The 25,220-nt window shown below is 65.3% G+C and overlaps 1 protein-coding gene across 1 annotated transcript in view; it reads left to right on the top strand.

Moving 5' to 3' along the window:
• Window positions 1–11,158, top strand: part of LOC111154738 (MORN repeat containing 1) — a 49,006-nt gene extending 37,848 nt beyond the window's left edge. The window contains exons 13-14 of the mRNA XM_022514621.1: window positions 9,071–9,117; window positions 10,928–11,158. Coding sequence (XP_022370329.1) covers window positions 9,071–9,117; window positions 10,928–11,097 — 217 coding nt within the window. The 3' untranslated portion in view covers window positions 11,098–11,158. The remainder of the gene's footprint in view (window positions 1–9,070; window positions 9,118–10,927) is intronic.
• Window positions 11,159–25,220: the final 14,062 nt, after the last annotated feature.

Below are 25,220 nucleotides of genomic sequence, written 5' to 3' on the forward strand. Positions count from 1 at the left end.
GCCGCACGCTCTTTCCAGCCCACTGCCCTGCGGGGAGGAAGACTGACTTCCAGAGAAGTCTTTCCCAGCATCGGCTTGTGGGAGCAGCCCCTCCCCTGCCAGGCCTTGGGGCCCGACTGGGAGCTCCCCTCTGGGAGCCGTGGGGGGATGGCAGCAGCGCCACGGGCCGCATGCGGAGGCAGAGAAATCACTGCTCTTGAAAGACAGGAGCCCTCCCCCAGGGCCCGGGCGCACGGGGCCCGGCAGGGGTGCGGCAGGGGAGATAGAGGCCCCTCGGGGGCAGGGAGGGGTGCCAGGCCTTCCCAGATGTCCACCTGCCAGCAAGGGCAGGCCTCTGTCCAGTGCGTGTGGCCCCACCAGGCCTGGGGGCCGTGAAAAGAGCCACGTCTGAGGGCAGAGGCCTTTGGGCACAGACGCGACGATGAAGCTCGAGGAAACTGGGAAATGCAGGAGAAACGGGAGGAGGCCGCGGCGGCCGCCGCTCCCGCAGTCAGATGGCTCCCGGCTGACGCCAGCGGGCGGGGACCGGTCCGGGACACCCGGAGGCTGGCACGGGGTCCGCCGACTGACAAGCCTTTGATCCCACTCCCGCGGCGGAGCCGGGACTCGCTGCTTGCTGGGGAATGTGCCTCCCCGCATGGGCTCTGAGTCGCGTTTGCGCGTTAGCTGTGAGGCCGCTCGGCTCGCTGAGGGGAGAAGCGCAGACTTAGGAAAAACGGCCAGGATCCTGCTGAACGTGGAGACGCCACCTTCACCCAGTGTTTCGGTGACAGGGACGCGTGTGAGACCCAGAAGCTGACGTCCAGCGTGCAGGGACCCGGTGCTCAGGGCGGAGTGGAGCCCGCTGTTGTCACCGCGGCAACTCTGAGGCCCACCGCCAAGGCTCCTTCCAGCAAAAAGGAGGCCCTCGCTATCGCTGGCCCTGTCGCTGGCCCGTTCGTCCTGCAGGAGGGGCCCTCATGCTGGAGGGTCGCAGTGCCGGGAGGGAGGGGCCCGGCGGGGGTCCTCGTGCTGGGGGATCGCTGTCCCAGGAAGGCACATTTGCATGTGAAATGCTCCACATCTCGGAGCCTTTCAAGCTCGTGACATGGCCTTGACGCAGGCCGGCCGTTTGAGGTTCATGGGGGCTGCTGCCCTGTCTCCCCAGGGAGCCCGGATCTCCGGGCAGAAGCCTGGGGAGATGGCTTTCATGGTGAGCTCTGGCGGCTCTGGTGACTTGGCGTTGGACGGGTCATCTGTAGGCACAGGTCTGAGCCTTGGTGCGGCTGCAGAGTGCCCCCCGGAGCCCACCTCCCTAACCCAGTCACAGGGTCTGTGTGGCATGACCCCTCTCTCAGACCCCAGGTCCCCCACGACAGCGGCCTTCAGGGCCCCGTGCTCTGTGTCGCATCGGGGCGCCTGGCGCTCCCCTGGCCCCCATGCGGAGGAGTGAGGGGGAGCCTGCCCGATGCCCCCGGCCAGCATCGCTCTGCTCTGGGGACATGGGCCCTCCCCAATGCCCCCCGCCAGTTCCTGACTCTGGTTCCGGCACCGGCTCCCCACACCAGCAAACTTGGCTCCTGACCCCCAAAGCCCACCTTTTGGAATTCTAAGAAAACCATCCTTCCTAGCGAGCAAGGCTGGCCCTGGCAGGTCAGAGGGCCTAGATTTCACACGGGGTCCAGTTTGCCAGGTCTCGGCCAGGTCTCGGGTGTGTGGCTGCCCTTCTGTCCACCCCCCCGGTCACCTCCACGTGAACGAGATGCTCCCGACACTGCGAGCCCCCAGCGGCCAGGACCCATGGGGGAGGGGACAACAGGAAGGGGCTCTAGCAGCTTCCTGCCCCTGCCAGCCCCCGCCCAGCGTGCTGCCCCCGCCTTGCTAACCCTAACCCCAGACTGTGTCCCGCCAGCGGGGCATCCCAGCCCCGAATTCTGCATTTCTGGCTCTGCGTTTGCAGCCTGCCCCCCAGTCTAGACTGAGCCCCCTGGAGGGAGTGGCCATGGGGAGAAAAGGCTGGGAGGGGGCGGCTCCCCAACCCTGTCTCCCCGTGGCAACAAAGGGGCCGTGCCCAAAGCAACCCCAGGGACACAGAGCCGTGGGCCCTGGTGCCCACACCCCCAAACCATAGGCTCTACCGACTTCTCTCACCTCCCCAGTGACCAGAACCGTCCTTTCCGACCCAGTTCCCAAAGTTAAGAACTTCCGTGTGTGCAGATGGCTTCCACACCCAGAGACCCTCCACATGCTGCCCCCTCCCAGTGGCCAGCGACCAGGGTCGCAAAGCGGCCTGCGGGTGTTGGCACCAGGTTCAAGAACTCTGCAGGCAGCGGGACGGTGGGACCCACGGGCTGAGGTGACTGTCCCAGCCGTGCACAGCCTCAGACCCCAAGGTCGGGAGGCTAGGATAACCAAGCGGTCCGGGTGGCTGCCATCCCATCCCATCCCACTTGGTGTGGCCCGAGTGGGAGAAGGAGTCTGTGGGAGCAGCCACCAGGGCTGGGCTGCGGGCTGAGGTACAGCTCGCACCAACATAGGCCGTCTGTCCTGCAGGACAGCCTCGGCGTGCCCTCACCCCCTGCAGCACCCCCCCCCCCCACTGCCAAGAGTCCCTTCTGCGTGCTCCTGGGCCCCTGGGAAAGGCCAGGCCTTGCTGCGCCTCCTGTCGCCGTCAGCTGTGGACCTTTGTCCGTGCCTGGGGCCGGTCACCCCTCACAGCCGCTGGAGGCCACGTGCTCGCCCACAGACTCACTTTGCCTGTGAGCAGCTCCTTACCACCATCCAGGGGCTCACACGATAGACATGATTGAACAAGATTAAGAGAGACTCGCCACCCCGTAATTTTGGAGCCTGGCAGAGGTTTTCATCTCCGTAAGAAGGGTAGAGTGCTCCGGAGGACTCCCCATGTCTTGCTACAACTTCCAGGCGTAATTCCGCATCAGCCTCCGTGGCGAAGAGGAACCAGCTTCGTGCGTTTTGGCGGAGGGAAGGGAGGTCAGATGCCGTGGCCCCTGGGCTCCCAGAGGCTTCTCCCCTCCAGCACACACGCTCTGATGGCTTTCGCTTGGGGTGTGTGCCCACCCAGGGAAGGGGCGCTCAGGGGCAGCCAAGTGCTAAGGGGCCCAGCCCCCAGCCCACTCGGGGCCCCTTGCGACGCGCGCCTGGCAGAGTCCCCTGCCAGGAGGGCCCTGGATGTGGATGACAGGAGAGGGGCCTGCTGAGGTCCCGAGCAGGGTCCCAGGGTCCCAGAGGGTCACAGCCCCGCCTGACTCTTTCCCCAGGGAATGGCATGGATCAGGCCTGGAGTTGCCGCCTCCCCTGGCTTGGGTGTGGCTGCTCCAGTCCCCGAGTGCCCAGGCCAGCTAGCTCCTGCAGGGCGAGGCAGCCTGTGGACGGGGCCCCTCGGTGTGGACCCAGACAGGGCGGGGCGGCAGATGGCCATGGGAGTCCCACATCTACCGTATCCCTGTGGCAGAGCGTGGCAGTTGCCAGCTGGGCCCAGCCAGGAGCCACAAGGCTGCATCTCCGTGCCCGAGGCCTGGGGCGAGGCTGTGTCCCAAGGGCCCCAGGGGCCTACTGCTGTGCTCCGTGGGCCCAGGCCAGACCTAGCGGCACAGGCAGGACTCTTGGGCTCGCACCCAGCTCTGGCTCTTCACCGGCTGGGCCTGCCCGACTGGAGCCCATGGCCCTGCCGGGGCCTGCACCCCGAGCCTGTCCTCGCTGGGACCCCGGTGACCACGGAGCATCGCCCGGTCTGCGGCTTGTCCCCGGGAGAGTCCAGTTTCCACCGCAGGCTTCTCGCTGCCTTCCTGCGGAGGCATTCCTGGCGCATCACGGGCTTTCACAACGTGATACAGAGCCCTGTCAGCTCCTGAGTGATGTGAGATCGTGTCGACTGCAGAGACAGAGATGGTTTTGGAAACGTGGCCGTGAGCGTGCCCGGCCACCCACGAGGATTCCACTGAATCAGGGCATGGCCCCCTCCCCAAAATCCCAAGCGTGTGCTCTGTGGTGGGACATGGCCACCGTCCACAGCCCCAGCTGGCAGCCTGGGAAGACCTCAGGGGCGACCTTGCCCCTGCCTGCTCGCTGCCGGCTCAGTACACGGCCGGCCGGACCCTGACGCGCACTGGCCAGCACAGCCCCTCCGCTGCTCACTCAGAGAAAAATGGGTTTAATTAAGACTTCCGTGATTAGTCATTTAATCAGTCATCAGACCAACACAGATGGAGCCAATTAATCGTTTTACTTGAATAGACGGTTGGGGCTGGCGGCCCGTCCACGCAGGGTCACACAGGTGACCGCCGAGCACCTGACGCAGGCCCCCACCTCTCCACGCTGACCCTGCCCCAGGGACACAGGTCCACCTGCCATCCCCCACCCCCGTCTGTCCTGGGGCCTGGGCACTATCCTGTCCACCCCCAGCGGGCCCATCACGACCCAGAGGTGCTCCGGGCAGAGGCCTCCACAGTCAGCGGGGTCCCGGCAAAGACAGGCTCGGGGTGCTGACCCCGGTGGGGACACAGGCTCCAGGCGGGTCACCCTTCCCTTGGCCACAGGTCCCTCCCAGAGCGGGCTCAGTCTCTGCCCCCTGTCCCGAGGCCAGCGGCGCCTCTGGGTGTGTTCCCGGATAACAAGAGATGGGGATTGATGACTTTCTCTGCTTCCTCCGAAACTCTGGAGATGAGAAGCGAGCACCGTCCCGAGCAGGAGTAACCAACGGAAGCAGGGGTGAGGGCCGGGAGGGAACGGCCAGGCCGGCATCCTAGGCCCCCCGTGGCACAGGTGGGATGTTTCCCGCCTGATGCTGGGCTGGGATAGTGACCTGGGCAGCAGATGGAGGCTGGCGGTGGGGGGCGTCCTCACAGCTGCCCCCCCCAGCAGGGCCCCCCTTGGCTTTCTGGGCCCAGAACTGACTGCCCGCTGGGGACAGGAGCCCCTAAATGGTCCTTGGAGCTCCGCGCCCCCCGCTGCCCCCCGGGTCCAGGCCGAGATTTCCCAGGGGCCTCTGGGGCACGTGCGTTCAGCCGCTCTCCTGCCGGCGCGTGCGGGCCTCACTCCGAGGCGCCCTTGTACCCGTGTAACCCGTGGGCCCAGAGTGAGCTTGGGTGAGGACAGGCCTGCCTGCTGGGTGCCCATGGAGCCAACCACCCTCTGCTGAGGGGGAGAAGCCGGGGCTGCACTCCACGGCCTATGTACTCTGTGGCTCTCGCTCAGGGCCCGTGGGTCTCAGGGGCCCCTGGCAGGCCGCGTCCCAGCGCAGCCCCAGATCCAGGCCAGCCGTGCTCCCGCAGTTACCAGACTGTCCTAATTTTGCAACTTTCTTCTGGGCACTCGGTGGGAGCCATAGAAAGCCCTGGGGCTCGCTTCCCATGTGAGTGGGTCAGGATCGACCCCCGATCGAGCCCTGAGCCTGCGCCCCCAGCCCCCCGCCACCTGTCTGGACGTCAGTCAGTGCTCTCCTCGTCTAACCGAAGGGCCACCAAGCCCACAGCCCTGCCTGTCCCTCGGTGACCTGGTGGACAGGCCTGAGTCACCTGGGCTGCTAGAGATCTTGGGCTCACCCGAGGGAACCCCCTTCTCCTGCCGTCCACTGTATGCTTGGCCGTGGGGTCTTCACACCCCCTCCCCAGCTGCCCCCCCTCCCCCGTGCAGTTGCCCAGTTAAAGGTCAAGTGCACACATGGGCTCCAGGCCCACTGGGTCAGGGTCAGCTGACCGGCCTCAGGCTTCCTCTCCAATTAGGGCCATTTCTTCAGCTCTGCCAACCTGCCCTCCCCAGCCAGGGCCATGCAGAGAAGCACAGAGAAGCCACACGCCCCAGGGTTTGCCTGTGGCCCCCAGGCCCCGCCCAGGCTGCTGCGGACGGACAGCGCCTCAGTGACAGTTCTGCTTAGGGTCAGACGTGTTCGTGGGAATTCCAGTGGGACAACATCCCCAGGCCCCTTCTTGGCAGGGCCTTGTGACTTGTCAGTGCGGCCCTGAGAAGAGGTGGGGTCAGGAGAGCCTGTTGAGGTCACATGGCTCAGACAAGGACATTCTCGGGGCCTAAGAAAAAGAAAAGACATGGGGTCGTGGAGGGCACCAGGGCCAGCTGTGCGGAGGGGAAGCAACTGCACCGGTGAGCCCCTCAAGGAGCTGGGCACAAGGAAGAACCTGCAGGTTTACCTTGTTGACCTTGGCAGGAGGCCATCCGGTTCCCCTCCTGGGGCCCGCTGGGCCACGCATCCCACGGGGGCAGGCAGAAGGTGAGGCCCACGAGGCCTTGCGGGGACTGGGGCCTCAATACGGGAGAGTCACGTGGGGCCAGCCCCACCTCACAGGGCCACAAGCCATTGGAACAAGATGCCATTTGAGGACTTTCGAGGACAACCCCAATAGCAGGGGCAGAGGCCTCATGCTCGGCCTTCCACAAGGAGGCCCAGCCCTTCAGGAGTGGCCACAAGGACATGAGCTGGGGACACCAGGGCCCCACATCTCAGTTCAGCCTACAGACGCAGAAACAGGCTTCTGCTCCCAGCCAGGCTGAAGTGCGGGGGCTGGATCCCCCCGGCCCCTCCAGGTGAACAAGAAACAAGTGGAACAAGATCCAGGAAGCAACAGCCCCGCCGTCACGCCGCCGTAAGGCCCCAGCCCAGTTCCTGAGCGTTTCCAGGTGTGGTGCAGGGAGGGGACCCAGCAGGTCCCGGGGTCCCCACAAGGGCAGACATGGAGCTGGGATTCCTAGGGCAGCCAAGGCAGCCAGAGTCCGCAGGAGGGAGCACGGGAGAGAGCCCTGGAGATCTGCAGAGCATGAGGAACGTGCCTGAAGCCTGGAAGACCACAGGGAGGGTCACGACCAGTCCTGCCCAGAGCTCACACGGAGCTGTGGGGCGTTGGGTCCAGCGGTCAGCCCGGAAGACCTCCGGATTCATCCCAAGACATCAGAAGAGTATTTAGTATTGGGGAATAACGAACCCTGTCTTGAACTATGCCTGATACACCCTAGGAGCCAGACCCAAAAGGATCAAACCATCTCCAAGTAACGGAACAGCGTCCGAAACGCGGGAGCCAGGAGAGGAAGCCATGGTGTTGGACGTCCGGCTGAGGGTGACCAGGCACACAAAGCAGGAAAGTAGAGCCCATAACCAGGAAGAATAAACCAGTCAAAGCCAACCCAGAAACGACAGAAACGGGAGAATCAGTGGACGGGGACGGGAAACGCGGAGAGGAGATGCTCGTCCAGCAGGGAAGACCGGCCGCGCTCGGCCGATGCGGGGGTGGGAGGGAGTGGAGTCGCCCGCGGGAGCCGACACGCGTGGGCAGGGACGGGTGGAAGGAAAGGAGAGCCGTGAGCTTCCAGGGACGCCACGGCAGCCCCCCAAATGCAGCCCGGAAAGAAAACCTGGTGAAGGTCACGAGCAGAGTCCCACCGGCCAACCACGCACAAGGTCAGAGGCCGAGAGACGCAGAAGAGTAACCTGTGGATTCAAGACACAAGGAGCCCCAAACACAGGAAGCCTGAGGACAAGGACAGCAGCTGCGGGTACAGAGAACACGCAGGACGCGGCTCCGGGCCCGGCCCCAGCCCAGCTCCCAGCAATGCCCCCAGCCCCCCGCCCGCCCACCGGGGGCTCCTGTGTCTGCCCAGGAAGCCAGTCTGCTCCCCCCGCTCTGACAGCCCCTGAACCCCGAGGCTCAGCCCGCGGCTGTCTACACGGCCCGCACCCAGTCCGAGTTCCCGCTGCGTCCCCGGCTCACGCGGCCGCCCAGCGCTGCCGCCTCGGACCCGCCCCTGCTCTCCTAGGGCACCGTGTGCCCACGCCATCCCCACGCCGTCCCTCTAACGGGCGCCCCTGACATCTCACTCCGCAGCTCCCCAGCTCCTTCCCGGCTCTGCCTCTCCTTCTCTGGAAGCTGGCAGGCGGACAGACTCTGGTTATTCTTAGTGCGGAATTATTTATCCGCGTTCCTGCTCACCCACACTTCAGAATTCGTAACGTGGCTCCTGGGTCCAAGCCAAGGCCCATTTTCCCCCACTTGAAATGAAGTAATTTTAAAATCTTTTGTCTTTAATTTTTTATCACCCAAACCATGCCTGTGGTGATTAAGCTTGGCAAAGGGTCGGAGCCTGGCGGGTCGCTGAGCCGATGCCAGGGAGCCCCCCGTCCTCCACCTCCCCCACCAGTTCTGATGACAGGAAACCGCCATCCACGGAGGGCAGGGGTGGGAGGAGTCCCCCAGCTCCCCCCAGGTCCCACTGGGTAGAGAATTCAGGGCAAGGCCCAGCCGGCCGCACTCGGGACCTCCATCCCGCCAGGAAAGCTTGTCTGGCAGCGGGAGGAGTCGGGTGGGCCGTCCCACCAAGGTGGCGGGGGGCGGCTGAGGGCCCGACCCAGGGCAGAAGCTGAGGACTTGCACCGGGGCTCAGGGATCCTGCACCAGGGGTCCCCTTGTCCTCACCGGCGCACGGCGTATCCCCCTGGGCAGGCGACCGCCCCTGTGGGCAGGCAGAATGGGCACAGCGCCGCGCACCACAGAGAGGAGAACCTCCCGTCAGGTCAGAGCCTCAGGCTGCCCACCGGGCCCTCCTGTGGCGGCCATGGCCAAAAGTGAGGGTCTCTGCCCCTCAGACGTGGGGCCAGGCCTGGGCCCATCCCTCTTGCCTCTGCCTGCTACCTTTCCAGTCCATTCCCGTGAGTCTCCCAGACAGCAGCGGCCTCGGTCCTTCTGAGGGGACCCACGGGGAGGCACCGGTGCCCCACAGCCCCCGTCCCACGGCGCCCAGCTGCCTCGGGAATGCACGTGCCAAGTGCAGTGGGCCCGGTGCGTCGGCCCTTCCCGGAGCCGCTCCCCTGCCCAGCGCTGCGCGGCCTCGTGCGCCCAAACCTGCAGCTCGGTTCTGCTCGCAGCGCTGCTGGCTGTGGGCTCATTCGGGTGTAGACAGGAAGGCACCAGCCGAGGGGCGGAGAGCCGTCCGGAGGGGATCGCGCACACTGCCCTCGGAAGGCGGGGGTGGGGGGGTCTCCGAGGACAGGATGGTCGCAGCTGTGCCCACGCAGGGCCGAAGGCTGGGGCAGTCATTCAGGGCTTTCCTTCTCTTCTCCCTGCAGGCCTGACGGGGCGGCCTCAGCCGAGCCAGCGGCAGCTGCCTTCCCAGGTAGGTGGGCACGAGGAGGACCCAGTTGAGCGGGCCAAGGCCACCAGTCACCTCACAATCCACATGTATCCTAGTTGTGGACCTTTTGGAAGGTCCCCTGCACCCCCTTCCCCTGCACGCACCCTTAAATTCAACAGCTCCCAGCCTGGCCACCCGGCATACCATCCCGGGCACCCCCAGAGGCACCAGAGGTGGAGGGGACCCTGATGGGCCCAGGGCCTCCACTAGGCCCTCTCCAGCCTCCGTCCCTTCGCGAGGGCTTCAGCACGGGGCAGGTATGGCGAGGGGTGCTTGCCCATCCTGCAGTCCTCTCTGTCCCTGTGGGCAAAGCCCCACCTCTTTGTGTCCAGGGTCCTGAGAGGAAGGCTGGCGGGCCTCCAGGTCTGGGCCTGCTCTGACCCCGTGTACGTATGGGAGTGTCGGCAGGACCGTGCCCCTGAGCCCACCTTGTACAGGAGGAGGGCTGGGTCCTGGTTGGCGCCCCCCACGTCCCCCTTTGGGCTGGCACTGGGGGTCCCAGCAGCAGCCCCACGAGTCTGGTGCCATGCTCCCCATATCTCATGCCCCTGGGACCCTCGTGCCCCAGGAGGAGGGTGGGCAGAGGGGACGCGCCGAGTTGGGAGGACCGATGGGACTGGCTGGAGGAGGGCCAGGCCCTGAGGAGAAGCAGTTTCCAGACTGTAGGGACAAGCCAGCGGGTGGCCAAGTTCCTGGGATGTGGGCCGTGTGTCTCTGTGGGGACTCCGGGCACAGGGCCCGCGACCAGAGCGTGTGGGCCGGGCCTGGGGTGGCCGGCAGCCAGACCCTCTCCTGGCCACTGGGAAGAGCGTCAGGAGCGAGGTCAGACGAGGCTGGGCTGGGTCCCGTGGCCGCTGCCCACGCAGCCCGGCTCCCCGGCCGGGCCGCAGGCTGGCGGAGCTGTGTTCCCGGGAACACCTAGAAACCCCAGCTGCTTGGAAACACTGTGGCGTTGCCATGCGCGGGTCTCCTCCAGGCCGGCCCAGGAGGCCTGGAGCCCAGGGCTGTGGAATGTGGGCCCCCCCGGGCCCCCCGAGCTGCTGAAGGGACTGACTCAGAGCCCAGCCAGTTCCTGCCACCGAGCGCTCCCTCACCCGGGCCCAGGAGCACGCGGTGTCCGCAGGCGTGGAGAGGAGAGGGCCTGCGTTCCAGACCGGGCGCTGGAATGTTCTCCCTGACGGTGTGAGCTGTGTCCTGTGCCCCATTTCAGCTGCGGCCGCATTCCTGGTGTGAGCAGGGGCCAGCCCAGCGCGCTTTTTCCACGCTCGGGTGCCAGCCCCCTTGGGCTCATGGGGGAGGAGAGAGGACGGTTTCTAGGGCAACCGCACTTTCTGTTATTTCTTATTTTCTTTTTTATGGCTTCTCCAACTTTGAAACCCTGCAGACAGTTTACAGACGGTGAGAGGGAAACTGCTGCCCCTTCTCCTGAGCCCACCGGCGGGCGGCCTCCTGCCCCAGCCCCCAGCCGGCCCAGCGGCCACATCTCCCCAGCCGTCACTGCTTAAAAAAAACATCTTAGAGAAAATGAATTCTTTTTCTACTAAAAAGACGGGGAGTATTTTCAAAAGAATCCTTGCACTCAGCCATGCAGCCCCACCAGCACTGAGGGCTCTCCGCCCCCCCAGCGCCCGGGTCACCGGCCAAGGAGTAGGCCCGGACCCTCCAGCGGGGCACCGAGGCAGGGTGTGCGGGAGGACAGGAGCCGAGGCTGGACAGAGGCAGGGGCAGGAGCCTGGGCAGACGGGGGCTGTGGGGGCCGCAGGGGCCACGTCTGAGCGCCTGTCTTTTGCAGGGGAGTATGTCATCATGATCTGTGACGTGACCAACCCTCCCTTCCTGGGCCACACGCTGCCCACCGCCTTCAAACACCTGCGGGTCTTGGGGAAGGGGATGGACCAACGGCCCCACGTGGCTGGAGAAGGCCCCGACACCCAAGCTCGGACAGCCGCCCCGTGCACCTGACAGCCCCCAGGGTCCCTCTCGGGAGACCATCTTCACTGTGAGGGGAAGGAAGAGCCATGTCAGCTCCGCGGGGCCCCTTCCCCCACTTCCCCGGCGGGCCCGAGGGCCACCCTCGCACACCCCATGGCTTCAGTAAAACGCTCAGCACCAGCTCCTGAGAGACGCCTGACCCACACAGCCAGGACCCCTTGGGGGGCACCTCCACTCCCCCTGGCTGGGCTGGGGAGAGGCTGGTCCTGGTCTCCCACCCCAGAGTCTGGCAGGACTGCCTCCCAACAACAGTCCAGCCCCTGGAGGGTGGCTCCCCCACCCCACCCCGTCCCACCCCTGCCGCAGGCCACTCAGGGACATGGGGACCTGCTGCCATATGAAAACCCAGAGGCTCCAGCGGGTGATTGGTTTTCTGGAAGCGAATTGCGGGTCTGGGGGACAGTTCTTGAAGTTCACGGCTGCCTCTGAGACCAGCCCAGGGCCTGGGAGCGGGGAGACCCCGGGAGGCTGTGGCCATTGGACGGGGATGGGTGGGGGACGGGCCAGAGCCAGGACCCAAGGCCTCCACCGGCTCCTGCCTCCAGGGCCACTGGGGCCCACCCTGTGCGCGCGGTGTGGGCGGGAGCTGGGCTGGGCCCTCGCTGGAAGCCCGTCACCTCTTCTCTGAGGAATGGGGAGCAGGGAGGGACCACCCAGCCCCCAGCCCCGGGAAACACATTTCTGCTTCCTGTCCCCGGAACCCTACGGACCCCGCGCCCCTCCACCCAGCACCCGCAGCCCTCCTGTGCTTGCGTCTGCACTCTGCCTCCCACCCTCCGGCCGGAGCCCCCCACCCCTCCCTCGGGCGCCACACGCGGTCCGCGTCCACGTAGCCGAGGCCTCCTCGGCCCCTCCACTGGGCCGCCCCCTGCCCCTCGCCCCACAGTCCTCATTGTTCAGGCACAAATGCTTGGCTCCTATCTCTGCTTCTCCCCTGCCCTGTGGTCCATGGCCAGTCTTGTCGGCTCTGCTTCGAAGTGCATCCCCAGCCCGGCCCCACCTGCCCGCACCCTGCACACAGCAGGCGCCGTCAGGGTTCACTCCCCATGTCTGTGCCAGGACCTCCAGGCCAGCCAGAGCGGGTCCCGCGCTCACTGCCCTTACCTCCTGTGCTCCCCTGGCTCCCTGCCCTCCGCTCACACAGGCCCCTGCAGCTGCCCCGCCCTGCCTGGTTCCGCCTCAGGGCCTTTGCATGCACTCTTCACGCTGCCTACACCGCTCGCCTCCCTGAAGCCACCTTCTCATGAGGCCTTCCTTGGCCACCAGCTCTGAAGCCTCACCCCACCTCCAGCGAACACTTCCTGCTCCCCAGCCCACCTCACGTGCGCAGGTCAGGGGGCTGCCCGGCCTGGCCATGCGTCTGGTTTCAGCCTCCAAACAAAGGGAGGCGTTGCGTCAGTTTTGCTCCCTCGTGTAGCCTCAGCATCTAGCAAGGGTCTTCTCCTCAGAGGAAGGTGGCTTTTCCACGTCTCACTGGGACCCAGTGTGACCCCCACAGTGTGACCCTTAGAGGCCCTCAGCAAATGTCGGCTGAATGAGTGGGTGAATGGGAGCCCCTACTCTGTGCCAGGCAGAATGGGACAGTGGAGGCAAACCGGGCAGAGGAGGTGTGCAGGGAGACTGGTAGCTGAGTAACTGGAAGGAGGGAAGGATGGACAGAAGGGTGGGTGGACGGACAGACGCGTGGGTGGTGGACAGGTGGATGGACAGTGGTTGGGTGATGGGTGGGTGGATGGATGGACGGACGGACAGTGGTTGGGCGGGTCAGCGGATGGGTGAGGATGTGCACAGAAGGACAGACGGGTAGACAGATGTGTGGCCAGGTGGGAGGACGGTGGGGACGGATGGACGGAGCAGAGGTCCGTCCGTCGGTGAAGGAGGAAGGCTCGCGCAGAATAGTTGTGTTCTCACGCTGAAGGCAAAAGCGGCGGAGGAGGAAAGGATCCCTGGGTCCAAACCAGCCCAAACCAGACAGCCTTTCTCACCCAGCCAGCCGCCCCTCCCACCGCCCTCCCTGCCGTTCTCTCCTTCTCTCGTCTGTCTCCCAGCCAGTTCGGCCCCGGTAGGACTGGCGCGGTGGGCCGACCAATCGGCCCCACTGACCCTCCACCCAAGTGCTCCGTCCCCACCTCCAGAGCCGGTGGGGCAGCCCCCCAAGAGCCAGCTGTGACCACAGCGTCAGGCCACTGGGGGACACGAGAGCCCGAAAGGCAAAGGCACTTCTGGACCTCCCTGACCGGGGAATGAGGTGCGGGGGAACGAGCTGCAGCCGCCGCCCTTCCCAGCCCGTGAGCTCAGGCGGCCACAGATGCCGCCAGCCTGCCCGAGCCGGCTTCTGCCTCGGGCCGGCCGCCTGCGTAGGTGTCTCCAGCAGTGAGTCCCCAGGAAGGATCCATTCCCGGGACCCATGGACTCCTAGGTCAGAGCGCCTGGGTCCTCAGGGCTGCGTCCACAGGGGTCTGCATGTCGTGGACAGACCGGGGTCAGGAGGCCACCCACTCCGGAGACCCCCAGCTTCATCTGCGCTCACCATCCACCTGGGTCTGCCCCTGAGGCTCAGCAACTCGTTCCGTGGCTCTTTCCTCTTTTCCAGATGAAACCATACTCCCGGCAAAAGAAAAACAATGAAAATGATGTTTATGTTTAGGAGGAGAAGCGTGCTGGGCACAGAGCGCTCCTGTGTTTCCCAACTTGTCCGGGGGGTGGGGCGGGGGCCTTCGCTATTTCTATCCAAATCATCACCGTGGGGCTCAGTCACAAAACCCAGGGAACAAGTTCAGAGTCAGAGCGCTGAACAGACCTAGGCCCCCAGAGCCCTGGACGCGGGGGGAGGGGAGGAGGGTCAGCCCCCTCGGCCCCTGGGCAGACGCAGAGGAAGGCCGACTCTGCAGGCCTGCACACACACAGCCCCCGAGACCTCCTACTTTCCAGTCACCCCAGCAAACCCCAGAGGGCTCTCCCCACCCACCCCCCAGCGCCCTGGATGGCCTACAGGGACAGGGGCCCCTCAGCGAGGCCTGGGGAGAGCTCAGATCCCATGGACCCATGTTTGGGCAGGTCCCCTGCCCCGCCCCACTGCCCCCCTCTGCTGGGATGCCTGGGTGAGGTGCTTCTGAGCCAGGGACCAGCATCCCTTCCCGGGCCTCTGCCCTGGGACTCGTGTGTGCGTCTGCTGTCTGCGCGGGGCCTGCTGGGTGGGCACCAGACGCGGCTGCTCTCACCCCGACCAGACCCCTTGTCCTCACACTGGGCCCCACAGGCAAAGCCACAAGAAATTTGAATTCTCAAGAAAAAAAAAGAGGGAGGGTGAGCAGAGGCCAGGCCGCAGACACCGGTCCTGCCTGTGCCCTCCAGGCAGCACAGCCGACACGCGGCCCATCCCGGGGTAGGACAGAGCCTGGGGTGGTGCCTGGGGGAGAGCTCCCCCGGACCTCCAAGCAGCTGTGACACGGGTCCTCAACAGGGGAAGGAGGGGCCTCAGCCTGGTCACCACTCCCTGAGTCAGGGCAGGGAGCGTCCGTGCTGTCCCAGTGGCCTGGGAGGCGGGGGGCAAATGACACCCAGGGTCCCGACTGAGTGGCAATGTGACAGCCCGTGGAGACGGCCCCCGCAGACATCCCAAGGGCCTTCTCCCCAGAGGAAGGCGACTTCTCCGCGTCTCACTGAGTCCCAGCAGGCAGCAGGGGCTACAGTGCGGGCGGCAGGCGGCTGCCCCCCACATGCCTTACACACCGAGAAGCGACCCAGCCTCAGGAGGCTCGGGGAGGGGGTACTGGTCCCAGCAGTATCTGGAGAGCAAGCCGTCCCTCCTGGCCAGTCTCTCCCCGTGGTCTCTCCTCCTGCCGTGCCCTTGCTCAGTGGACAGCGACAGAGGGGAACCCCATGCTGAGCACCTGGCCAGGCAGGGCCTCGAAGAGAACATACTCGTTCTTCACAAGGACTTGTCCAGCCAGAGTCAGAGCCCGAGAGCTCAGAAATCAGGGAGAAGGAAAAATCAGACGCGTGTCCCTCTGCCTGGCCCACCTCCCAGCAGGGCCTTGGCGAGTGTGATGTCCCCAGCCACCCCTCGCCAGCCTGGCGTCGACATGGGACCAAGCCCACCCTCCCACAGGGCCCCACCTGGCACAGCTCGCCCAGCCTCCTCTCCCACTGGCCGGCCGGTCACCGGGGAAGCCCGAGGGGGAGGCCTCCTGTCCGCAAAGCCTGGCCAGGCTGCCTGGTCTCCGTGCCGGGAGGGCAGCAAGGCTGGCCGTGCGGAGCCCCGGCTCCCGGGCAGGACTTCCTGGGGTGTTCCTGTGAGGCCTGGCTCAGTCTGCCAGCCACCTGCGTGTCCCAGGTGGCCCCCAGCTCCCTGGGGTTCCTCGGTCCTGAGCGAGTGTTAGTGGGGTCACCAGGCCAGCTTCAGCAAGACCATCTCTGGGCAGGCAGCTCTCAGCACGGGCAACAGTCACAACTGCGTGGGCCGTCCCCTTCCTGCCCCTGTCCCCTCAAGGCAGAACACAGCCACTGAGAGCCATTCCACAGCCTCTCTGACAGAAGGCTGGGCCACAGTGGGCACAGGACACCTTGAGAGGCAGACGAGGGCCTGAGCAGGTGCAGAGGAGCTGCCTTGGGTACCCTGCCCATCAGGTGATCCTGGGGGCCCACAGCCTCAGGCCGGGGACCACTGTGGTTCCTCCACAAGCTGAGGGGATGGCCAGGGGCCATGAGTGGGCCAGGCGGCACCCCGTACTGGCCGAAGCTGCCCTGGCCTCGGTTCCCCTTGGCATGAGGCCCTGGGTGTCCAGGGGCAGGAGGCCACCCCACTGCTGTGGCCACGGAGTTTTCTGATGGGAACTCTGCATAGGGCTGTCGTCGGCTGGTGGGGCAGCTGGGTAGCCTGCCAGAGCCTGCCCAACAGGCTGGGCTCAGCCGTCCCCACCCCCATGTGACCCCCAGATGGTGGTACCCCCCCAAATTCTAGAAAACTGCTCCTCCTGGCAACTCTGCCCCGGGGTTCAGGGAACTGCCAGCTGCCCCCCAGCCCTGCTCCCTGGAAAACCAGAGGTAGCGGGAACCAGGACAACACCCCCCCACAAGTGCCCAGCAGGGTGGACCCCAGTCTATGGGCCTTTCTCCTGGGGCAGTCTGGGGAAGGGCGTGTGAGGGGTGCTACCACTCCCCCAAGTATTCAAACCCTCCTCAGCCCTGCCTGCACACGGGTGCTGGCCACAGGCCACGGAAGTCACCAGAGCCTCCGTGCAGGCCAAGATGAGGGTGGGGCTGGCCTTCCAGGGGTCCCTCACTCTCTCTGCAAATCTCTAGTGAGCCCCCGCTTGAAGAGCACCCTCCCCCCAGGAAGGACGGCAAAGGTGGGCTGACAGGGAGGTGAGAAGGCCTTTGTGTGGATGCCGCGGGGCAGGGGCAGGGTTCGGTGCTCACTGGGTGGGGGGCACGTGGGAGTGAAGGGGTGGTGGGAACAGGCGGGGTGTGGGGGGCTGGGCCTGCTCTGTGTTAGCAGAGGAAGGAGAAGGGAGCAGCCCAAGGGGCTGGGGCAGGAGTGGGGGCAGGCCAGGATGTGGACTGGAGGGTTGGGTCAGTGGGGTCCCAAGTGGGGCACAGTGCTAGGGAGAAGCAGGATGTGGGGGGGGGCGGTGCATCACCCTGTTGAGGGTGAGCCCGGGCCCCAGGAAGGGCCGGTCCTGGAGGAGAAAGGGAGAGGCAGGAGGGGCTCACAGTTCACCATGTGGCTTTCCATGGGTGTTGGGGTCTCCGGTGGCCGCACCTGCTAAGGCCCACAGCCCACTCCCCAGCCAGGGCCCTGACAGCGGCCCCAGGACTCGGGCCAAGCCACCGGGGCGGGAGGAAGAGGGGCCTAAAGAAAGCGACTGGGCCCGGGGTGGGGGGTGTCCCCCTCGCCCCCCCGCAGTGACTCGGGGCCGCATTAGGACCCCTGGGGGGCACAGAGCCCGGGGCCTCTACGGAGCCCCGGGAAGGAGCAGAGTTCCTGCGGCACGGGCGCCTTTCCGCCGGTGCGGAGCAGGGAGGTGGCGGTCCCCCTCGGCTCTCGCATCCCCGGGGCGCGCTCAGGCCCCGTCCCGGCCGCGGCTGCAGTTCCCGCCTCCGCCGCCGGGGGCCGCAGGTGAGCTCGGGCTCCCGACACGTAGGCACGTCCGCGGCCCGCCCGCCGCCCGGAGCAGGGACCGGAAGGGTTAACCGCGCCCGAGACGCGGGGTCGTGAGGAGGGGGCACTTCCTGCGCCCGGCGCCCCCGCCCCCGCGCACGCGCACGCGCCCGGCCCGGCGAACCCCAGCTCCCTGCGCCCCCGGCGGCCCTCGCCGGGGCGGGGGGGGGGGCCGGGGGACGGGGCGGGGGCGTTGGGGGAGGGGGGGCGGGGCGGGGGCGTTGGGGGAGGGGCGGCCCGGGGACCCGGGCGCGAAGCTGCGGGAGGAATTCCGACGCGACGGCGGGCGGGGAGCCGGGGGGAAGTGAAAGCGGGCGGCGGGGCAGCCCCGGGGGGCGTCCAGTCGGGCTCCTGCCAGACGTAAAGGGAAACTGAGGCCGCGCCCGCCCCATCCCCGTGCCGGTCCCCGCACCGGGCCCCAGAGAGCGGCTCCGCGGAAGGAAGCGGGGACCGGCCGGCCTGCCCGTCCCCCAGGGGCGCGCCCTCGCGCTGACCTGGCGGTCCGCGGCCTGGACCCCCGGACTCGGAGCGCCCGCCGTGTGGACGGTCGCAGGGGCTTGCGGCTCACCCCGCGTCCCGGCCCGGGGGCGAGCAGGGGGACGGCGCGGCCCCCGCCCTGCGCACCCCTCCCCGCGCACGCTTCCGGCCCCGGCGGAAGGAGCAGGAATCGCGGAGGTTTTGGAACCGGCGCTCCAGTTCCCCGGAAGGTTCCAGCCCCGGCCTCCCCCCTGGGGCGGGGGTGCGGAGAGGAGCGTCATCTGCATCTCGCTGGGAGGGGTGGGGGCTGGGGGACCCGGTTTGGGGCAGGAGCCGGCACCCCTCCTCGCTGCCAACTCCAGACCTGGGGGTCCGAGGGGGGGGTCTGCTTGCCGACGTGGGTGCTTAGGGGGAGGCTAGACCCGAGATGGCCACGAGCCCTGACCTGGGCCCCTGTCCCAGCTGACCGCTGCCCTCCTGCCTGGGAGTGCAGGTGTCCAGGGAAGGCAGATGGCCCACCAGTGACGGGGGCCAGTGACACCAGCCTGGCCACACCAGCTGCAGCCTGCCCCTGGTCCTAGGGCCTCTGGACAAAACAAAACCCCTTCCCAGCCCCTCCCCAGACCTTGGCCAGTAGTCTCCACAGAACCCCAGCGCCTTTGCGGGGGCTATTTTTTCTTAGAAACGGGAAATTGGGGGTGTGGGCCACCTCCATAGGGTCAAGGCCCCACCAAGGGCCAGGGAGGGGGGCTGGACCCCAGGGGAACTCAGCACCCTGCCCCGTGCCTCCAGCGCCCAGTGCCCGTGGGAACCCCAGGTACCTAAAGCAGAGAAGGTCCAGGATATCTTCATCTCCCTGGTGGGGCTGAGCTGGGGGGTTGTGGGAACACGGAGGGAGAGCAGAGGTGGGGGACATGGGGACCCTGGTGGGCACCCTGTCACTTGCCAGCTTCTGTGTAAGCCGGCCTGCCCTTTGCACTCACACAAGTGTGCGGACATCACAGCAGTGTCCACGGCCCACTTGGGTTGCCGAGGGGATCTTCCGTCTTTGCCTGCCCTTGGGCGCTTTCCTGCCTTCTCTCTCCGCCCCCCTGCCTGGGCCTTGAGCTAGACTCAGGTGTGTCCTCTGGTAGGGGCCAAGCCCTGATCTCAGGCTCCATCCCTCACAAGGTGCCTACCCCTGGAGGTTTCCAGAGCAAGCTTCTGTGGCAGGAGGAGTGACCTGGGTAAGAGCTTGGGCCAAGCTTCCTGCCAGTAAGGGCTCCTGGGCCAGGCTTGGAGCAGGAAGGTCTGACCCCAGCCCTGCCAGACACCTGCCTGGCATGGGCCGCTCCACCTGCCTGTCCCTACCACCTCCTACAGTGGAGCCACCTGCTCCAGGGCTGGGAGCCCCAGCCCCCGCGGCCCCCAGCCCCTGGCATGGGTCTGAGCACAGATGGCTGCGCGTGTGAGGCCTACAAGGCTCACGTCATCACTGCATGTGGGGAGGGGGTGGGGGGGATGGGCGGGCAGGCATCCAGGCCCCGAAAGTTCTGCACCCCCGTGCCACGGTTGCCTGGCAGTGGGCAGAGCACACAGGAGGGCACAGAGCACGGTGGGTCTCCATGGGTAGGGTCAGGGTCCCCCTCCAAGGCCCTGCTCTTACATCCGGCTGGGGTCAGCACACCTGTTGCTGAGGGCACACTGTCCCGCGGGAATCTCCGGCGCACTTTCCCTATAGGACCCCTGCCTTCCTGCAGGTGGTGGGGACTCAGACTGTGCTGGGCCCCGGCCAGCAGAATGTGGGTGTGGGGACCTTGGGATTCTCAGGAGCCCTCCAGCCTGTCCCTGCCTGGCCAGTGAGAAGGGGGGGGTGGCCTCCGACGGGACAGGCAGAGAGGGAGGGGGTGTCGGTGGGGAGTGGAGGTAGGTCAGGCTCCAGGTTGGGCAAGCCAGGGAGGGGGCTGCTGGCCACAGCTGGGAGTATGGGTGGGGTGGAGGTGGGGGACCACACTGAGTGCCAGGGGCTGACCCCGCAGTCCTCCCGGGGGCCCAGGGGAGGATGGGCCGTCCCAGCTGTTACTGTAAATGGGCAGGCGGCTTCCTCTTTCCATGGAGGGCGCGCCTGGCATCCGCCTCCCCAGATAAGGGTACGAGTTCTTGGCCTGCGGTCAGCCCCCCTGACCACAGGGTGCTGGGTGGGGCCTGGGGGGCCAGACTGTGGCTCTGGGGCCAACAGACTGGAAGAGGGGTGGAGATCCCAAGACACAGACGGGCAGGAATGGCTGAGTGCACAGGGGACTGGGGTGGGGCCGGGGCTGCTGGCGGTAGAGGCAGAAGTGAAAGCGGAGGGTGGGGGGGAGTGTCACAGGGCAGGCCCAGAAACCAAGGACCTGGGTAGGCGCCCGGGAGCACCCCCTCTGCCCCAGGCTCCCTGCATCCCCGGGGCCTCGGGCAGTGTGGAAAACAGCACCATCCTCAGAGCAGCCCACGCCCGGAGCCCAGCTCAGGCCAGGGTTCTGGGCAAATGAGGCCCAGCGGCAGGACAGCCTCGTGGGTCCCTACTGGCGTGGGCAGTCCTGAGCCAGGGGACCCAGAGGTGGGGCAAAGAGGCAGGGTGTGGCCAGGAACACTGGGAAGGGGCTTGACAGCAGGCAGCACCAGTGTCCTGCTGTCCTGCATCAGGGTGCCCAGGGCCTCTGGAAGACTGAGGCCGCAGGGGGAGGGACAAGGAGGTGGACAGCAACAATCTCAAGCAGACCCCCACTCTCAGCATGGAGCCTGGACAGATGGACGTGGGTCTCCATCCCCCCACCCATGAGGCCGTGACCTGAGCAAAAATCACAAATCGGACACTTAACAGTCTGAGCCACCAGGGTGCCCCAACCCAGGGGCCTTTAAAGTTAAATTCATACCCAAAAGTGAACCCGGAGTTGGAGCCCCAGCCCCGGGGAGGTACTGGCTGGCGTCTGTGCTTCTGAGGCGGCCGCCAGCCCAGCTCCGAGGCCCCGCATGGGCTGAGCACCACACTGGCCACGAGGTGCCCCCATGGCCTGCGCTGGGCCTGCCACCCTGGGGAAGCCCCCTTCTCCAGCCCGCGTGGGCCTCCTGCCCTCCTCTGGGACTGCCTCTCCCCTCCTGTCTCTCCCCTCCCACCAGCCTCATTCCTCCCACATTCGGGGCCTGGAGCAGCCCGTGGACCTTCGCCCTGGAGCCAGTGGGGAGCTGAGAGCCTGTGGGCCCTGAGCGGCAGCAGCAGGAGATGCTCTGCGGAAGGTCAAGGCCTGGCAGCAGCGCAGGGACACCCGTCTGGCAGGCCCCAGGGAGGGGACATCAGTGGCTGCATCGATACCCTGTGGGTAGCAGGTCTGGACAAGTCCGGGGGGTCACATGAGGACCTGTCGCCCATCCAGGTGGGCTTGTTGTGAGGCTGAGAAAGGGGCAAGCGTTTGGCATTGGAGCAGGTAGGGCCTTGGCTGCCCGCCGCTGCCGGCCTCGGCTCCCACCCAGGGCCACTGGGGAGACCCCAGAGGACAGCGAGGAGCAGCCCTCCCGACAGAGCGCCACACGGTGCCCTGGACATTGGGCAGATGTCGTCATGGGGGGCCCACACCCTAGGTGTCCAGCCCTGCCCGGGAAGGAGGGCACTCAGATTCTGGCCGATGGTCCCATGGCTTCACAGCAGGGAGTCAGGCCAAGGTGACACCCAGGTGATGGGGGGTTGGGCTCCGCTCTTGGGGCTGAGCCCCACTATGTAAGCGTGTGGTCCACACCTGCAGGCCCAGGACCCCAGGCAGGGCCCTGGGGTCCCATAAGCAGTAGGAGGGGGCAGGGGCCTGGGGCTTGTAAACCATCCACCTTCCCTCATCACCTGCCCCCCAACCCAGGCTCTATGAGATCCTGGGTGGCCCCCCACGAGGGGCTGGGATCTTGGCCTTGGGGAGCCTGTGGACGGACATGGAGGTTCTTCCTCCCGGTCCCCACTGTCCACGCTCCAGGTCCAGCCTGGATAGGAGCCTGGAGCTCCGGCAGAGTGGGCTTCTCCCGGCTGCCTGGGTGCGGCTATCCAAAGCCCGGCGGACTCGGTCCCCCTTCCTGGGACTCCTGAGGACTGCTGGGGCTTCCCACCACCCAGTTCTCCAAGTGACCCCCCTATGACCTTGAAAGGGCTCCACTGGAGCCGGGAATTGGGACACCGGCAGCCACAGGGACCTGGGAGAGGTGGCAGCACAGGGTTCCCAGCACCCAGCACGGCCAGAGTCCCCAAGCTTCTCCCTCAGGCCAGCACGCTGGGGCCCAGGGCTCTCAGGCCCGGAGGGGAGCTGGCCATCTGCCCCGGAACAGGGTGGGGGGGGGGGCGCGGCAGGCCTCCGGCCCCCCGCACAGTCCCCTCCAGCTGATAACCGTGAGCCACAGCCAGGTGGGACCTAGAGAGACAGACAGCACCCCAGCCAGGGCGCTGCCCACCCAAGCCCCATGTCACTCAGGGTCGATGGAGACCGAAGGTCCGCAGTCTGACAGGCAGACGGACACCCCCGCCCCCACCCTGGGCTCAGGCCCAGATGGTGACCCGGGCTGGGGGGAGCGTGGGGGGCCCAAGCACGGCTGTCCGCGGCGCACTCTCCAAGTCCTTTATTGTACAAGGTCATCTGTTGGGGGAGGGGCGCCAAGGGGCTGCGGCACACAGCGAAGTACGTAAATAAGCAAGCTCTCCGCGTTCGTCTTCAATCAGGCATTTATAAACAAGAAAGCATACATTAATTACATAAAAATAGTTTTCGATAGTAGAGTAAGTCGTCTCGTCGTTAGCAGCAGCAGAGGGACGCGGACAGCGGTGCGGACGCTCCTGGCGGGTAGAAAGGCAGAGCTGTGGGTTTTTTTTTTTTTTCCTTAATTGAAAAAAAAAATGTCGCTTGTGACTCCTGACTTAAAGCAAGAACAAGACGGCCGCTCGAGCCTGGTGGACGCGGGGGGTGGGCAGGGGCAGGGAGGACGGAGCCCGGGGGCTGGCGGGGGGTCCGTCCCCTCGGGCAGGGGAGCTGTTCTTCCTTGTTAAAAACAAGACAACTACCAGGTAAGAAAAGAGTTTCTGAAAAAGGAACCACCGTACACGCATGTGATACAACAGTGTCGGGAACAGTATTTACAGGGACCGTCTGTACATGGGGCTAGTCCGTATGAAAAGCGGGATATTACGTGTGTGAGTTAGCTGCTCCAAAGATATGAATGTTATTGCTGTTGTTCTTCCCTTCGTTAAAAATCCTCTTTCAGCGTAGAAATAATGAGTGACTAAACTGAACACACAGTCATCCAGATAATGGTGGGTGTTACACACAGGAGAGTCTACAGCCGACAAGATAGATCCCTCTTCTCCCTTCTGCAGAGAAACCAAACGGCAGCTGCGCCAACCAAAGCCGGGTCTCGGGCCCCTCAGCCCGGCCCCCAGAGGACGGGAGTGGCCAGAACTCGCCGATGCCCCCACCCCTCGGCACCCCTCTACCCAGGGAGCTGCCCAAGAAGGCTTGAGCTGCTGGTGACCGGGGAGCCCGGGACAACCAGTCCCCGCCACCCCCGGGCAGCCGTGGCGCGCCCAGCTCTTCCCGACCTTCCGGGATGAAGCTGGCACAGGGAGGTGTGGACCCAGCAGAGAGACGGTGACCAGAGGCGGGCAGGGCGAGGGCGAGGGGAGGCGGGGCCCCAGCAGAGAGCTCCGAGAAGCTCACCGCCCTCCGGGACCCCAAACTCCCAAACCGAAACGTGAGCGGGAGGCCCTGGGCGGCAGGCCCCAGGGGCCCTTTGATCTCTCTGGCCTTTCCGACTTGGCACCAGAGCACAGCCAGCCAGAAGCACGGGGCACAAGCGCTTAGACCTCTGCCCCGGCGAAATCACGTAGTTTCCCTTGAAGAAACGACTGAAAACACACAACTCTGGAAAAACAAGGCTGAGCACGGCACTGTGAGTGTGGCATAGCACAAGCAGCCCCTTCCGGGGCCGGTAATAATGCCCATGGACGGGTGCACACGCGGCAGAGCGCTACCGTCCCATGCATACAGATCTCTTAACTGCAAAATAAAGCAAAAAAAAAAAAAAAAAAAAACCCAAACCAACGCTGCATATATATGATGTCCCTTTGCATTGCACTTTAGAAGGGGGGTCCAGCAGCACCTGCGCCCCTCCCCCCAGTAAACCACGGGCGGGAACCCTGCAGATGACGCGGTCACCAAGCCTCTGCTGGTCGCCGCGGCAGGCGGCGCCGGTCTTGGGCCGGCGGTCTGGTCTCTACCTCCGTCTGCGCTCACAGCTGCCTCGGCGTTAGAATGGGGTCAGGCGAGGAATTCTGGTAGATCTTTCTCGTGTACATAAATACCGTAATTTCAGGATGGGCAAGCCGCCTCTCGTCCACTGGGAGATCATTTTTCAAGCTTGGGCATAAAAAACCTTATACAATTTGCATGAACAGTTGAGAGTAAACGAGATTATTTGGAATAAATGCAAGGAACTTATTCTGATAGTGGCAGATTCAGTCGCTATTGAAGACAAGTATCTCGGGGGTAAAAAGACAAGTCAGGGTTTGCTGTACAAGATGCTGGAAGGCACAGAACTACCCCCCGAAGTTCAGTTTTTGCATTTTCGTTTTGTGATTCCCTTGTTCAACCAAGCACCAGAGGGGGTTTCTAAACACTCGAGCACTTAGAATGTGCACTGCTCTATAAACGGGTTCGCAATATTTGAAAAGTAAAAACCTCAGTTAACTGGGGAATAAAAAGAGACAGGAAGATTTTTGACAAAGTGCAGTTCTAAATATACGTTTAAATGAACAAACAAACAAAAAAAAATAGTGAAGTAATGCTGTTTTGTTCCGACGCTGCAGCCTCAGTCCGACGCAACAGGAGTGGCCGGGGGAGGGCAGCCGAGGCGGCGCGGGCCTGGCACTGCCGCGGCGCTGCCCCACCCCCACCCCCCAGGGCCGCCGGCTCTTCCCAGCGGCAGCACAGGAAGCCTGGGTCCTCGTCGCTGAAAAAATAGACTCTGGAGAAAACCCTCTCTGTCCCGGGGCCGCCGGACGAGCTGCAATGGCTTGGCGGGGCGGGGCGGCCGCACCCCGGCTCCCTTAGCAGGTCCTCGCATAGCGTCACGTGTTGCTGGGGCTTTTAAAAGTTAGTCATTAAAAAACCTGTTGATTTTTCCGAGTATCAAGTCTTCTTATTGGTTTTAAATAGCTTATAACAAAAATGTAAATGTTAGAACGTTCCCGCAAGCACAGGGCTGCTGCGGCGCGGACCCGGCGCGGACCCGGCCGGCGGCAGCGGGGACCCGCTTGCACGCGCGAACTTGGCCAGTAGAAAACTCTGCAGTGGACTCCAGAAGTGTGTGGCTCCAAACACGCGCTTGGTTATAGGCACAGTAAGACGTTGTGCTGTGTGGCCGCGGGGCCGGCCCACCGGCGCGCAGAGCCCCCAGCCCCGGCCGGCGC

The sequence above is a fragment of the Enhydra lutris genome, unplaced genomic scaffold, assembly GCF_002288905.1.
Source record: "Enhydra lutris kenyoni isolate GAN:26980312 unplaced genomic scaffold, ASM228890v2 scaffoldscaffold38, whole genome shotgun sequence".
Taxonomy (NCBI): domain Eukaryota; kingdom Metazoa; phylum Chordata; class Mammalia; order Carnivora; family Mustelidae; genus Enhydra; species Enhydra lutris.